This window comes from Phoxinus phoxinus (genome assembly GCF_949152265.1).
Source record: "Phoxinus phoxinus genome assembly, chromosome: 1".
In the NCBI taxonomy this organism is placed as follows: Eukaryota; Metazoa; Chordata; class Actinopteri; order Cypriniformes; family Leuciscidae; genus Phoxinus; species Phoxinus phoxinus.
Window position 1 is genome coordinate 17,899,026 of NC_136876.1, and position 17,465 is coordinate 17,916,490.

Genomic DNA, 17,465 nt, shown 5'->3' on the forward strand with positions numbered 1-17,465 from the left:
CGGAGGCTGTCCCAGAGCCAGTTGCCTGCCCGGAGACTGTCCCAGAGCCCGTTGCCTGCCCGGAGACTGTCCCAGAGCCCGTTGCCTGCCCGGAGGCTGTCCCAGAGCCAGTTGCCTGCCCGGAGGCTGTCCCAGAGCCAGTTGCCTGCCCGGAGGCTGTCCCAGAGCCAGTTGCCTGCCCGGAGGCTGTCCCAGAGCCCGTTGCCTGCCCGGAGACTGTCCCAGAGCCCGTTGCCTGCCCGGAGACTGTCCCAGAGCCCGTTGCCTGCCCGGAGGCTGTCCCAGAGCCCGTTGCCTGCCCGGAGGCTGTCCCAGAGCCAGTTGCCTGCCCGGAGGCTGTCCCAGAGCCAGTTGCCTGCCCGGAGGCTGTCCCAGAGCCAGTTGCCTGCCCGGAGGCTGTCCCAGAGCCCGTTGCCTGCCCGGAGGCTATTCACTTTAATTTCCCCAATAACTTTTTAGGGGGGGCAGTAGGGGTCCTGTGGGGACCATGAAGGCCACGTCGACATGGTCCTTTTCCCTACTGTCTTTGCTCCAATCCCCTTCTGTGTATGCCCTGCCCATGGCCACCGGCACCTCCTGCTCCGCCGTGGCCACTCGCACCGGTACCGTCATGGAGTCTATGGTCCCCGACTACCCTGTCTGGGACTCCATGACGCCCACACCTCCCGCCCAGGTCGTGTTCTGAAACGGCGCGAGGCCGCGCCTTATGGAAGGGGGGGATTATGTAATGGTGTTGTTTATTATGTCATGTTTCCGGTGTGTGGTTTCACTGTCTTTGGTTTTTGCATTCAGTTTGTACCTTTTTTCTCTGCCTTGTTAATTGTATTCTGTTATCCCTAGTCATGCTAATTATTAGGTCCCTTGTTTCAGGTGTGTTGTCCTGTTAGTTTGTATGGTTCCGCTCGTTGTTCTCATTTGCCCCAGCTGTCTCTCGTTCCCTGATCCCCTCTGTGTATTTAAACCCTGTGTGCTCTTTTGTTCGTGGTCAGTTATTAAATGTATGTACGTTCCACGAGTATCTTGTTCTGTTCTGAGTTTACCCAAGTCTGTGTTGATTAAAGTCTACTGCTGTATTTAGATCCGACTACCGCCTTCGCTTCCACGCAATTCATGGCAATATTATATATATAAATTATTTAAATAGAACTATTTTATATATAAATAACACATTTTTCTTAAATATATAGATCATGAAGACTGGAGTATTGATGCGGAAATATTCAAATAGAAAAGTTGTAATAATATTTCACAATATTACTCTTTTTACTTTACATTTGAGACTTGTTTAAAAAAAAATCCCCTTTTCTCCCCTAATTTTTGCATCAAAGGGTCACAAAAAAATACAGTAAAAAAGCATGTACATAACACTAATCATGTGTGCTTTAATGCATTATATATTCTTTAAGCTTGTAACTATGAAGAGGTAATTATTCACAGGATCATAAAGCTGATTATAAGGCATTATAAGAATAGCTTTATGATGCATAATACATACATAAGCTTCAGAAAGCGTTGAAAAAAAGTAGACACGTATAGATAAGGTGATGTGACACTAGAGGTTGTGCAATCGCTTGTCCTTATGACAAACCAGCGATACACAAATCATGTAACCTCTCGTATGTGTGAAGACATCATTACGCTCATCGGCTGTCTGTCAGGACCATGTGTTAGAGAGAGAGAGAGAGAGAGAGAGAGAGAGAGAGAGAGAGAGAGAGAGAGGGAGAGAGCTGCTCAACCTACGCAGTGTGACATCCAGGGTTACATCACATCAACGCTCTACATTCACAGGCTCCATATATCCTCTGTGTGCGATCACTAAGTGTGTCAAGAATCTCTCCGTTTCAGCCTCAGAACAGGCTTTTTTTTCATCACTGGAACACATCTTTATATCAGACAAAAGTATAGGGTCGTCGTTAAACTTTACGTTATTATAAGTCTGCCTTTTTAAAAAAATAAAAAAAAAATAAAAAAAAATACAGTACAACAGAAATATTGTGAATATTATTACAATTTCAAATAACTTTTCTATGTGAATATATTGTAAAATGTATTTTATTCCTGTGATCAAAGCTGAATTTTCAGCATCATTACTCCAGTCTTCAGTGTCACATGATCCTTCAGAAATCATTCTGATATGATGATTAGATGCTCAAACAATTATTATGATTTATCAATGTTGAAAACAGTTGTGCTTACTTTAGTGTGTAATGTTGCTGTTTGAGCTTAAACAACATCTGCAAAGTTACGACGCTCAAAGTTCAAAGCAAAGGGAGATATTTGCTTTTAAAGAAAACATTTTAAGGACTACAACAAACGGCTGGTAAGGACTACAACGACATTCCTCCCGGGTTAGTGACATCACCAACCCTACAATTTACATAAACCCCGCCCCCGGGAACGTGATTTATAGATTATCATTACAGAATATGCTAATCAATGACTAGAAGATAACAACACATAAATTCATCATCTAACCATTCAGAAATGTTGTCTACATGTTGTCACTTCTTGAGTCTCTCCATCATTGTCTGACTCCGGGTTGAACATAAAAGGCTAAACGTTTTTGAAATGTTCAGTGCATGTCTGTGTGAGGTAAAAGGACACAAGCTCTTGAAGCTCCGCCCCCTGTGCCGGGAGCAGCAGCTCATTTGCGTTTAAAGGGACAGACACAAAAAACGGTGCATTTTTGCTCACCCTCAAAAAGTGACAATTTTAACATGCTATAAAAAAATATCTGTGTATTTTGAGCTAAAACTTCACACACACACACTCTGGGGACATCAGAGATTTATTTTACATCTTGTGAAAAGGGCATTATACCACCCCTTTAAATGCAAAAACTGCAGGCAAGCCAATGAGTGTTACGCTGGGCGTCCCGGCTTTCATTACAGTCACATGACTAACACGTTCAATGTGAAACCGGTCTGGTCTGCGTTTCCCAAAAGCATTGTAAGTATAAGTCAATCGTAGAATCACTGCCACCAATCAACATGGCTTTTGTGAAACGCAGCTCTGGTTAATGTCCTCAAAGACAGACAGACAGACAGACACGGTCACTCTGGTTATTAATGAGCCCAACAATCCCAGTAAAGTGGGATGAGGCATGTCTGTTGTGTCACACATCTGACCCTCTAATGGAATCCGCACCCCTCCCCCCCCGCACCCCCTCCTGCTCAAGAATGTTCCACAGATCCGCACATCTGGACACGGCTGCCCCTCGCCTCACAGCGGGGACACGGGGGAATAATGAGGACTGAGAGAAAGAAGCCGTGAGGTACAGCGGTGAGCAGAAACAACACAAAAACCACAACCAAACCAGAACTGATGTTTATAGCATCCGTGTGAGAGTCTGCAAACCAAAGCCGTGCCGTACAGCGGGACCAAACAGTTAAAGGGATAGAGCACAAAACATTTAAATTTACTCACCCTCATGTTGTTCTAAACCTGTATGAATTTCTTCTGTCCTTTTGTCTGTCCGTCCTTCTATCCATCCATCCATCCATCTATCTGTCTGTATGTGTATCTATCTATCCATCTATCTATCTGTCTGTGTATATATCTATCTGTCTATGTATCTGTCCATCCATCCATCCATCCATTCGTCTGTGTATCTATCCATCCTTCAGTGTATCCATCTATCCATCCATCCATCCATCCATCCATCTGTGTATCTCTCTATCCATCCATCTGTCTGTGTATCTCTCTATCCATCCATCTGTCTGTGTATCTCTCTATCTATCCATCCGTCTGTGTATTTATCCATCCATCCATCCATCCACCCATCTGTCTGTGTATCTATCTATCCATCTGTCTGTGTATCTATACATCCGTCTATCCATCCATCCATCCATGTATCTCTCTATCTATCCATCCGTCTGTGTATCTATCCATCCGTCTATCCATCCGTCCATCCATCCATCCATCTGTGTATCTATCCATCCATCCATCCATCCATCCATCCGTCTATCAATTCATCTATCCATCCATATGTTGCCTGTCTGTCTGTCTGTCTGTCTGTCTGTCTGTCTATCTATCTATCTATCTATCTATCTATCTATCTATCTATCTATCTATCTATCTTTCTATCTATCTATCTATCTATCTATCTATCTATCTATCTATCTGTCTGTCTGTCTATCTATCTATCTATCTATCTGTCTGTCTGTCTGTCTATCTATCCATCTATCCATCCATCCATCCATCCATCCATCCATCCATCCATCCATCCATCTATCTGTGTATCTCTCTATCCATCTATCTGTCTGTGTATCTATCTATCCATCCATCTGTGTATCTATCCATCCGTCTGTGTATCTATCCATCCATCTATCCATCCATCCATCCATCTGTGTATCTCTCTATCCATCTATCTGTCTGTGTATCTATCTATCCATCCATCTGTGTATCTATCCATCCATCTGTGTATCTATCCATCCATCCATCCATCCATCCATCCATCCATCCATCCATCCATCCATCCATCCATCCATCCATCCATCCATCTCTCTATCCATCTATCTGTCTGTGTATCTATCTATCCATCCGTCTGTGTATCTATCCATCCGTCTATCCATCCATCCATCCGTCTATCCATCCATCCATCCATCCATCCATCCATCCATCCATCCGTCTGTGTATCTATCTATCCATCCGTCTGTGTATCTATCTATCCATTCACCCATCTCTTTCTGTTTGAATTTATATTATATATAATATGTATTCTATATAATATAAACAATGAAAACAAAAATGGGGTCAATTTACATTTCACGTTGACTTTAATAATAACACCACTATCTCAGTGCAATAATACTAATTGTAAAACTTTAAGCAGCTAAACTTTACAAAGGTCTAGTTTCTTAAGACTGTTACACTTCAGGCATCACAACAAACACATTCATCCGAGACAAATGAATCCAAATAGCAGAAAGCAGCCAAACTGTGACGAGCTGAACCACAAACACTCACAGAAACAAAAAAACAATCCTGGATCACACAGGAATCATTTTTATAGGGTGAAGTTGCCTACCAGTGTGTTGAAATTAAAAGCATATAACTTTCTGTTAGTTTCCATGGAAATATGGAGCCAAAATTACCTTTAAGAGCAGGTTTAACTGGTACATGCCCACAGGGATATTAGCGATTCAAAAGTCCACTAATGAACCAACCACAACAAGTGAAGTTCAAGTATGCAGAGACATCACTTACGCAGACATGCACACACACACACACACTGACTGTCATATGAACCTTTACCTGCATGTCTAAGTTCAGACGTACGGATTTGCCTTTCTCATGATGCTTGTGTTTCAACACACCAAACGAAAGTCAGCCTCTCGTCTCATGGACGTTAATATATACAGGTGATCTGTGTGCCGTTACTATCTAGGCCACAGTTTATCCTCAACTCAAAATCAAGCACTCAAACATTCATCCTTATCGTCTTTGTTTAGACAGATGTGTGATGCAGAAGCAGATGGTTTTATTTATGCCCGCGGAAAAAAAAAACAGGCAGGGGAAAAAAGAATTCGAGAACCGGAGACATTGGGATCCGTTTCGATCTCTCGAGTTGAAAACATCACAAGCTTGTGTGGAAGTAGGTCAGTCCAGCAGCGTTCCAGATCTCACGTTCTCTGACCCAGATGACTGTCGACACCTCAGGACGGGATAAGTGTGCTTAACTTTCTTACACAGCCTCGTTCAACTGCATGAACTTTGCTTGTAAGCTGCATGAACAAAAGTGGACATGATTCTCAAATCCACATTAAAGGGATATTTAACCCCAGAATGAAAATTATGTAATAATTTACTCGGCCTCATGTCATTCCAAACCTGTGTGACTTTCTTTTTCTTTCTTTCTGTGGAATCCAAAATGAAAATGTTTTGAAGTGATTTTGTCTGTTCAATGGAAGTCAATGGGGTCCAAAACAAAGAACTGCACCCCATTGACTTTAATTGTATGGTCATTTTTCAAAACACCTTTTTTGGGGTGTTCCACAAAAAAAGAAAGTCATATGGTTTGAAATATTATGAATAAATGATGACAGAATTTTCATTTTTGGGTGTACCGTCTCTTTAAGACTCACCTAATTAGTCAAACAAATAGCATTGTGGTGGTGAGTTAAAGGGATAGTTCACCCAAAAAAGAAAATTAGCCCATGATTCACTGGGCTCACCCTGTAGCCATTGGTGTTTATATGACTTTCTTCTTTCAGATGAATACAATCTGAGTTATATTAAAAAATGTCTTGGCCCTTCCAAGCTTTACAATGGCTAGTGAAAATCTGAAGCCCAAAAAAGTGCATCTATCCATCACAAAAGTGCTCCATATGGCTCCGGAGGGTTAATAAAGGCCTTTTGAACTAAAGCCATGCGTTTGTGTAAAAAAATACCCATATTTAAAACTTTATAATCTAAAATCACTAGCTTCCGACAGACGGCCGCATGGATGACCCCTGACCCGACGCACAACGTAATGACGAACGCGGAAGCTCAGAGGAAAGAGCAAAACAAAACACCAGTCGTGAATTAGAAATTTTGATAAATGTTGGAGGATTTCTATATAAATGTGTCACGGGTTACTCTTGTGGCGCAAGTCGACTTGCGTAGTGCGCGTACGGTATGCGTTCAGGCTGTTGTCTCGCATGTGACAGTGATTTAAACACTTCAAGAGAGCGTCACAAAAAGTGTCACGACACAACTCAAAGCCAGCACCAATCAGCTAAGGATGGGAACGGGTCTGTTTCTACGTTTCTGACTGCTTGTTCAGTTTGCTGTTTTATGAACATTAGTAGATTGTGAAATCCACGGACATCTTGAGAACAGCTTCGGATGATCATGTAATTCCTCCAGAAGAGCAACAGCTGGAGAAAGAGCTACTCTGGAAAAACAGGAAGAAATAACCACCCTAAAATCTTCAAATATTTATAAAGCGCTATGGAAGATCTGTACAATGGAGCTGCTGGATCAGTATTAAGAAATCTCTCCTTTCCATGTAACTTTTCCTACAGCTCCTTGAAGGAAAAAATGAAAGTGAACAGGAAAGATGTAAAGAGTCCAAACATCCTTCTCGGGTTGCCGAATCTGACAATTTGCTGAGAATGACAAAAAAAAGAAAAAAAAAGTAATATGGCCAATAAAAATAAGCAGGCATTTACTGTGGTGGGGAGTTTATCTCAAACAACAAATAAAACAAACAAATAAACAAACAAAGAATAAACAGTAAAACACTTCATACAAACAATAAATAAAATAAACAAACAATAAAAAATACAAACGGTAAACACTAAACCAATAAATAAAACCAAAAATAAAACAAACAAAAGAATAAACAGTAAAACGCTAAATAAAACACTAAAACACTAAATAAAGCAATGCAACAATAAATAAAGCAATAAAACAATAAATATAGCAATAAAACAATAAATAAAACAAACAAAAAGTAAACACTAAAATAATAAATTAAATAAATAATAAACAAACAAAATAATAAACAGTATAACACTAAATAAAACACTAAAACAATAAAACAGACAAACAAACAAACAATAAATAGTAAACATTAAACCAATAAATACAAACAATATATAAACAAAAGAGTAAAAACTAAAACAATAAATAAAACAAAAACAAACAATAAAAAAAAGAATAAACAGTAAAACACTAAATTAAACAGTAAATAAATACAAAAAATAAATACATTTTCCAGATTATCAAAACTTTTATATAGGCTACCCGGAGTTTTGTACGCAATGCTTAGCATGATCTTCATGTGCAGAACTTAATTTTTTTGGTATTTTGTGTACGATATCTATGAATATTCTGAACGTGTTATTTTTAGACAGACACAGATTCTGATTACAAACAAAGTCTCTATTTCCCTCTGTGTGGACCAGCAGTCCGTGTGATTCACAAACCCTCTTCAAACGCTGCGAGTTTAAGGTTTCTACCCCTTCCTAGGACCCCTTCCTTTATGGCGCAGGACTCCCATATCAGCTCAACACACACACACACACACACACACACACACACACACACACACACACACACACACACACACACACACACACACACACACACACACACACACACACACACACACACACACACACACACACACACACACGACTCTGCTTCCAAAGACAGACCCAGTTTCCTGCCCGAGGAGTTTTATAAAGTCTTTACGCTTCCTAACGCGCTAATTTCTGACGCCAGTGATAATAACAGTCCTGAAGATGCTGCATCAGGTCATGTGACCCCGGGGCTAGTGGTCACACGGAAAAGTGGATATCAGAAACATGGAACCTGTTTTTAAGAAAATAAAGATTTTTTCATAAATAGTTGGTGGTCACATTTATGTTGGGGCAAGATGTCACATGTATTTGACATGTTGTCATTTTATACAATTTATCATCATACCTAATAGATTCAATAGATCAAAAATGAAGTGGCTAACCAACAGTGGTAAATTAAAAAAAAATGATTGTTACTAAATATCACAAAAGAGCAGATCTCAAATATGACCCCAAGCAGATCCAAATCCCGCATGACTCAGCGCTGTAAAGTGAGTTTCAGAGGACAAAGATTATGGCAGGGCGACAATTCAAAAACCTCTTGTATCCAAGAGAAACACACAAAGACGGATAATTTACGTTAGAGGCACCAAACCTGGAACCCTGAGCAATGGCCTGATGGGAGTTTGGTTTCATGAGTCATCACTTTCCTACAGTCTACCGACGTCTGGAGAAAGTCACCGGATGGTTTGAAAACATCGAACTGTTAAACACTCAGAGGAACCATCAAGTCCAATGATGATAGGTCTGTATGGGCAATAATATCAGCCAACATGAGGCCACTGCACAGGAAGACTATCCCACATATACACGGCTAAACGCAGTCTAGAGTGGTTTTTGAACAACAGGATATGGCTTTTCCAATCACCAAATCCAAAAACTGGACATTTTGGAGCAGAACATTTCCATTGCCTTTATAGCTTAATTTGAATATGATAATGTTAAAAAAAAGAACTTATTAGTTATCAGTTCTGTACTTTAAAGAACATACTTGACCGTTCGCAAAGACCCGCCCCCTTTAGTTACTGTTGCTATGTCCGACAAGCCACGCCACTCTCACACACCATGTTCTCACGCAGTGAAAAATACATCGTGGATCAGAGAGGAGACTGACAGGACAGACCAGTTTACTTTATAATGAAACAATGTCTCAACTTTCAAATTTGGTAATTTTGTCAAGAAATGTAAACAATAAATACCGTTTTGTGGCTCTTTAATGTGTCGTGACAGAATCCCTGTAGAGCATCAGTTAAAGCTGCTCGTGAACCGATTATCTCTTCCTTCTAGTTCAATTTATAGCATCAAATAAACATCAGAAGGAATGTTGTTTTAACCGCGGAAAGGCATCAGTACACTCAGTTTTTCAAGTTCAAATCCTCCAACGTTAATCTACTAACTCTCCTGACTGCTTTGTCGGACAAAAATGGCGGATTCGGTGGATTATGATTGGTCAGATCGCCTGTCAATCAAACTCCCGGCGAAGGGTCAATTCAATACCGTGATCTAAAGAACCAATGGAGCATTATTTTTTTTTATCTACAAAATAACACACAGCAACTCAAGAAGCACACGAGTAATTCAAACACCATTAAGAACATCTCCATGTCATAATTTACCCCAAACTTACACATTTCTTCTTTTGATTTTGGGGTTATCCATCATGACTGAAATTTCCCTGACAGTGTTTAGGCATTATTTACTAATGTTCTACCTTATTTTTCCAAATGTTTTGCGCTATTATCTAAATATCGATAAAAAACTATTGCGAAATGACGGCGTTTCCATTAACCGATGTTATGCGACTAAAACGTCCTTTTTTCTCTCGCGATAAGTCATTCCAAAAATCACGGCAGCGGACGTTGGTTTATATAATCTCACAGCCACCGCATTAGACATTATTATAATTAATGGAAGGAGACGTACGTGTTATCCAAGCATTAATGGCAGGGAAAGACCCTTATATTCCAAACGATATATAAGGAGTTTCTGGGTGTTTCACCCTCATTTCTGCTCTGAGGTTTTGATTGTGGCATTTCTTTGAAGTTTAGAATCCAGTATTCCTATAGGCTAATTATTGTTTCTTTTATGAATTTAATAAAGAACTCTGTCTCCTATTCCAAACGATCCATGTAGGCTGCTTTTGTGTCCATTCGTTTTTTCCTTTTTAAACCCGTAATTGAAAAACGAAAAATAAACGGTTGTCTTTTTAAAACGCAAAGTTGAACACCACAATTTTAATTTGAACTGGCTACACCAACTGCTGCGCAAAAAAGTAAATATCGACGAATTTTCAGATGTTTGTTTAATGACTTTTCCCCCCTTTATTAAACATGTAAAATATTCACAAATTAATATGGAAAACATGTTGATTTTACTGGTTTTCTAAGGCCAAATTAGAACCTGGAATTGACATTTCCCCGCAGTGATGAATGAGAAGAGCCATTAATATTATTAAACTATTGTTTTCTAACTCGGCTAAAAACATCTCCATCTCCGCTGTTAAGCAGATGCGCTTAGAAATGCACCTTTCATACGGATTACTTAATCAGAACAAAATGTATAGCTTTCGTTTCGAATTTGTTCGTTTTAAAGTGGACATTTCAAGCTTTAGCTACATAGGCTATATTTTGTTTCAGTTCTCGCGCTCCAGTTCACGGAGATCATGAAAACGCGCCTGATTGTTTTATTTTATTTTACAAAAGCACAACATTTTCTTGTTATTGTTTAAACAAATAAAAGTAGTTACAAATAATGTAGGCCTATTATTATTTTCTGTATGACCAGAAATTATAGAGTAGGCTATATTAAGTTGTTTCACTGTTAATAGGAAAATGCAAGTGTTCACGCCCGCGCCTCCGTGCCATGTAGTGCGCGCTCCACACTCCACACATACCCTTAGATATGCGTCAAAATCTTGTGTTTATTTGTGATAATCTCAGCTCTGTATTATTATTGTCTAACCCGTATTATGAATGACATTTGACGAATTGCTTTGTTCCTTTTTTGGATAAAAGCCTCATCTAAATATGTAGCCTATGTTATAATGATGATAATTATTATTATTTGCGTACACGGACCCCAAACACACCGCGTCTTCTAAGTCAGGTGACTGCAAATGCGCAAAAACTGTTTCCATTGCAGTTTTGCGAAATATTCCTTTTTCGAATTGGATGAAAAACCTCCTCATGCGAGCGTAAAAACTTTTTTGCGATAAACGAGAGTTTTTGCGAAATTGACGTGTTTCCATTGAGCGTATTTTCATTTCGCAATTTCAATTTGCGCAATTTGAAGGGTAATGGAAACGCGGCTATTGACTCTTTAGCCTTTGCCTATTAAAATCCATAGCGACTTTTTTATTTTGGCCGGGCAGTGTGTATATGCGAGTAAAATCAAGTGTGAAGGGCTTCTGATGACAAGGATTTCAGAAACGGCTTCAACACGTCTCTCTGTTTGGACCTAGTTGGCTTCTCCGATGTTAACAATTGTACTGTCACAGTCAGTATTATCACACACACACACACACACACACATACACACGTGGCTGCTACACACCCACCCTCTCACACGCTCCGTCTTTCCCACTCGCCAACATCGTATTGAAACAGCACTGGGTTATGTAAACCCATTTGGAAAGTGGGCTGTAAGTGAGAGCAGATGTTGGATGTATGCATTATGCTGAGGAAAAGACAAATATATTTGAGATCTTACACAAATATTGCATTAACAGACTAATGATGGTCATTTTTGCCATGTGATCTCTTCAAACATGATCTAAACTTGCTCGTCTTCCTTGTTATGTGCACATGTTCAATAAGCAGACTCTTAATGCCTGAACAAGTATTTCACTTCAGCAATTACACTTGTCCAGCAATGTTTGTGCTGCGGACATGAATGATACATCAAATCATGTGGTGTGTGGAGGAGAGATGTGCTAGTACTTCTTTATGTGATAACACTGAGCAACTTTGCCGCCTGAAAAACGATACAATAGGTAGAAATATTTGACTCTGAGATTCGCTTCAAGTAAAATGAGTATCTGTACACAGTATGTGGTGTTGATGCATCAGGAATAAGACATGAGTGGAATAATCACACTTGGACAGAAACGTTTATGCTTTTAAAAGGCCAAAATCCAAGAGCAATTTTCCTGAAGGCGAAACACGATCAATGTCCTGGAGAAGCTCATCTCACATGCACACTTACTGCAAAACTATTACAGCGTCACATCTTGGACACCGACCAACCATGACAGAGCCAACAAGATAATATCTGAGCCACAAACAGTCATTGAACTCATTATTATTTAAACTCAATGAATTAACCCATAATTATAGCAGTATATATTATAGCCGAGCACATTTTCTCTGACAAACTAACTGATAAGCTCTAACTAAACTGGATCTATGAGAAACTGGTGTCACTCAGTCCAGCTGTTCCAGATGTTCAGCCTATTTTATGATGCAATGACCTTGTTTACATTTCAGACCAGGGAAAAGGGCCAACATATCATTGTGGATTAATCGAAAGGTTGCACAATCTTAAGGCCATGACCTGGCAAACACAGATTCAACACACTGATCCGACCAAACTAGAGATGCACTGATGTATCGGCCAATTGTTTAAAAACAGCCCATGATCAGGGCCGATTTTATCCTGTCAATCAAAAGGAGGCGGAAAAACATGTTCAGACTGTAACTATGTTCACTGTGTGTGAAGAAAAATGTCGCTTGTGTTGAATTTAGGGCAAGTTAACGAACAATAACGCATTAACAGTTTAAACTCTTTTTGACCCTATTAATCACCCGTAGTTCAAGTCAGGGTTGCCAGGTCCACGGTTTTACCAAACATTATTTGTAGCGCCTGCCATCCAACAATCGAAAAAAAACGTTGTGCTTTGTTACTTCTGTTAAGAAACAAAGTCTCAGCTTTCAAATGATGTCCATTTTATCATGGAATTCAAACAATAAATGCTTAAATGTGCCTCAGTTCAAGTCTTTTCTTCCACTTTATTACAAGTTATAGCAAGAAAAAACATGCATTAACATCAAAAGATATGTTGAAAGATACAGTACGACTTACCGAAAATTAATCATGTCTCATGTAATCGCTTAATCAGTGTTTCAATCGAGGAAAGACGTCAATAAAACAGCTTGTGTTATTATTGTATTTACCTCAGGAAAGTTATCGAATGTACACAGTTTGTCAGTTAGCTATAAAAAACACTAGAGGAGAGCTCATTTACTGTTAATTATATATGTATGCTTTAATGAATTTGTCATGAAGACAAGTGTTTATGAAAACTACCTTGAAACATTTCAGTTATCAGAGTATAATTATTACATCTGAAAATAAATACCAGTTGAATATAATAGTTCTGTGGTTAATTCATACCTCTAATGTCCCAAATGAGAGGGTTTCCTGTGTAGATTGCAGCATTATTTCAGAGAGATCATCAAACTATCGGTAGATAAAATTCGGAATAATCGGCTATCTGTATTAGCAGAGACATTTAGTATCGGTGCATCTCTAGACAAAACCTGTCCGTTGCCGTTTGTCGGTGCAGTGTGAATTGGCCTTTAAAAATAAAGGTTCTTTATGGCATCGACGGTTCCATGAAGAACCTTAAAAAAACATCCATGGAATCTTTCCACTCGACAAAGGTTGTTTATAGTGGAAATAGATTATAAAAATGTGGCTCTTTTAGGAACGGTTCACTGAAAGAGTGTAGTCAGATAGTGAATGGACCCACACACCTTCTTAGGAGCTCGTGACGGAGGTTTCCTGATGGGTTTGGAGATCTCGCTTCGTTTGGACACGGATCCATTGCCCTGTTTACTGGTGGACGGAGAGGGTGAGGGGGTCGTGGCTGCAGGGCTGGCCATGTCCTCGGTGCAGGTGAGACGCAGGCTTCGGAAGTACTCGTCGGTCTCCCGGTCAACCACCAGCAGTCGGGTCTCATGTTCCACGGCTTTGATGCGCTGCACCACCTGAGAGGAAGAGACGGCCAAACTGCTCATGAACACATTTGTGCGGCTATTTTTAATGCATCTGGATTCTGTGATCAAAAGAACAGCATTTATGAACATTTTACATGTGTTTACTGTCACTTTTGATACATTTAATGCATCCTTGCTGAATAAAAGTATTAATTTCTTTAAAAAACAACAACAAATTGTACTGGCCCCAAAATTTTGAAGACCTTTGCTACCCTTTACACAGTGTTATACGATCCTCCTGTCATAACTGGAACTGCATGCATATCCAAACTGCAAGACTTTAACATAATGCAGTACAAGTGAAACTCTAAACACAAAGAAATATCTAGTCATATAGTGTCCGGCTGTAATGCTGTAAAGCCTCCGGCTGCTGTCAAAGTCAACACACCATTAGAGTCAATGCAACTAAAGAAATGCATGGAATTTCATTGTGCATTCACAAGTCCACAGGTTTCGGATATGCAAGGCTCTTTATTTTCCATGCAAAGTTGTTTCCAAAGCCCAAACCTTTTTAGCTCAAATAAATGGATATCACTCTCTGTTGTTTATACTGGCCTGTATATATACACATACCAGTCAAAGGTTTGGGATCACTGACACATTCTCATGATTGTTTGTACATTTAGAATAACAGTGAAAGTCACTGAAACTATGACGTAACACAAATGGGAATGATGGTGTGACCAACCCTCTTATATTGGAGTCTATTTGTCTGTCTTTAAGTCTATTTGCTCTGCTCATTCTGCATATTTATCAACCAACTTCATCTTAGGATGCTTTTAAACACTAAGGAGATTTTATTGAAGCATTTTTTTCTCCCTTCAATGTCCACTTAACGTCACGTGATCCGTCAGAAATCCTTCTAATATAAAATATAAATCTTTTCGAACATTAAACGTCTTTACTGTCATTTTTGATCAATTGAATGCATCCTTGCTGAATAAAAAAATCTTACTGAGCTTAAACTTTTGAACGTTATAGCCTAGTGTAAAACTAATAAACTGCATCACGTAATTAGCCTACCTCAAAAAGCAGCATCATGGCCAGTTTAATGTCAAGTGTTATGAGGGCGGAATATGCAGATCTGCACAGGTGTGTGTGTGTTGTTGTACCTGATGGTGTGTCTCTCTCTCCACGTTCTCGCCGTTCACCTCCACCACACGGTCACCCGCGCGCAGTCCCGATGCCTCAGCGGGGGACGCGCGCTCCACTTTCCGAATGTACTGTCCGGTTTTTCCTTTCTCTCCGTGCAGATGAAACCCGTATCCGCTCTCTCCTTTCTTCATCACACACAACCGAGGCTTCAAATCACTTGCCATTGTATTCCGCTTTTGTCTTCACATCCAAACTTGTAATAAAATCCAAGCGTTATATTCCGCAAAAATAACCCCCGAAAACTTACGGCAAAAGCATCTGCAAATGTTTACAAGCAAGCATCGTTGTCGGTTCTATATGGTCTAGTAAGTCCGCAGTGCATGTACAATAATATGCATGCAATGTAATAACAACACTATAGACAAAAAGCAAAAAAAAAAAAAAAAAGGGTCCAAATCGATCAAATGCTTCTCCAAGAAGAATGCAAAAGTAGTGACTGTAACTACCTGTGGATGTTCCTAGACGGATGCAAAACTCCTGTGCGAGACATTGTGCCCACGGCGAGAGAAACGCATCTGTCTGGTGCTGCTGTCCACTGAGAAACTGTGTGTGTGTGTGTGTGTGCGCGCAGTGAATAAGACCGCCCATTCACAGACAGCAGAAATGCGCAGAGAAAAGTAGCGAAAGAGCCTTTGCATCAGTGCTTTTGGGACCTTACAAAAAGAAGAGGTTTCTCTGTCCACCATGCAATGACTTTAACAATAAAAGTGGACACTAACTTTTAGGCTAGCTACCATGTGCAAAAACACAAAACAAAAAGCGGTCTGCTGTGAATTATACAATTTTATTTAAATACTCAAGCGTACGTTAGGCTACCATAGAAAATAAAAACGTATATATATATATACAAATATATATTTAATACTTCAAGTCATTATTGCAATAACGTCAGCGTGCAGTTATGGTTGTTCTCGAGCGAACCCGATTTCAATTCGTTATCGTTTATTTGTTGGTGAAAAAGAAATGTTTGAATACACTTTCACCAAAAAAATGAATAAAAAATAAAAATAAAAAAATAGGACGTCTTCTACACCTCTCACAGACTTATTTTGGGGAGGAGTTAAAGCCTTTATTATTGGGCCATAACCCAATAATTCGCACCATGCAAACCAACAATCCAGTAACGCTATCTGGCATTTACAAGTCATAATCAGCACATGGACGGAGAAGAGAGGTGAATGACCAGAAGAGATATATTATTGGTGTTTATAACACCGTCTCATGGGCAACTTCTCATAAAATATAAATAAATCATATAAATTTGAGAACATTTCGGGTCACACAACCCACATATAGGCCAAGCGCGCACACAGCAGCCTGGTTGTGCTGCACTCTGCTGGCGAATGAAGGAACTTCTATCTATCTATCTATCTATCTATCTATCTATCTATCTATCTATCTATCTATCTATCTATCTATCTAATCTATCTATCTATCGTGTGGATTAAAAATGCAAAACAGCACATTTCTGGAACTCCAATTTAACGAAGCTCTATAAAAAAGTATCTATCCTTGACTATTCTGTAGGTTCTCCCAATTTATTATTTAATAAGGGTACACGATGTCTCTAAACATTATGTTATATAGGCCTACCCAGTTGATGCTCACAATGTTCTGTGATTGTAGAAAAGGCCCCAACGTTATGTTAGTGTTGCTATTATTTAGTGCAGTTGACCATATTGTGCTTTATGTTTCACGTTTATTAAGTGCTTGTGATAGGGTAGCAAAAGCGCGCGCTGGTTTGTATATTGTATCTGACGTCACACAGCATACTAATGCTGACCGATAGAGATAGTCGGTGGGTTGTCACAGAGTTAGTATGCAGTATGATAGAGATAGTCGGTTGGTTGTCACACAGTTAGTATGCAGTATGATAGAGATCGTCGGTTGGTTGTCACACAGTTAGTATGCAGTATGATAGAGATAGTCGGTTGGTTGTCACACAGTTAGTATGCAGTATGATAGAGATCGTCGGTTGGTTGTCACACAGTTAGTATGCAGTATAGAGATCGTCGGTTGGTTGTCACACAGTTAGTATGCAGTATAGAGATCGTCGGTTGGTTGTCACACAGTTAGTATGCAGTATGATAGAGATAGTCGGTTGGTTGTCACACAGTTAGTATGCAGTATGATAGAGATCGTCGGTTGGTTGTCACACAGTTAGTATGCAGTATAGAGATCGTCGGTTGGTTGTCACACAGTTAGTATGCAGTATAGAGATAGTCGGTGGGTTGTCACAGAG

At 39.6% G+C, this 17,465-nt stretch overlaps 1 protein-coding gene across 1 annotated transcript in view; it reads right to left on the minus strand.

Annotated features, from left to right (window-relative positions):
* LOC306993753 (Na(+)/H(+) exchange regulatory cofactor NHE-RF2) overlaps nucleotides 1–15,772 on the minus strand; it is a 31,076-nt gene extending 15,304 nt beyond the window's left edge. Inside the window, exons 1-2 of the mRNA XM_079603752.1 lie at nucleotides 15,181–15,772; nucleotides 13,826–14,059 (exon numbers count right to left, since the gene is read on the minus strand). Coding sequence (XP_079459878.1) covers nucleotides 13,826–14,059; nucleotides 15,181–15,387 — 441 coding nt within the window. The 5' untranslated portion in view covers nucleotides 15,388–15,772. The remainder of the gene's footprint in view (nucleotides 1–13,825; nucleotides 14,060–15,180) is intronic.
* Nucleotides 15,773–17,465: the final 1,693 nt, after the last annotated feature.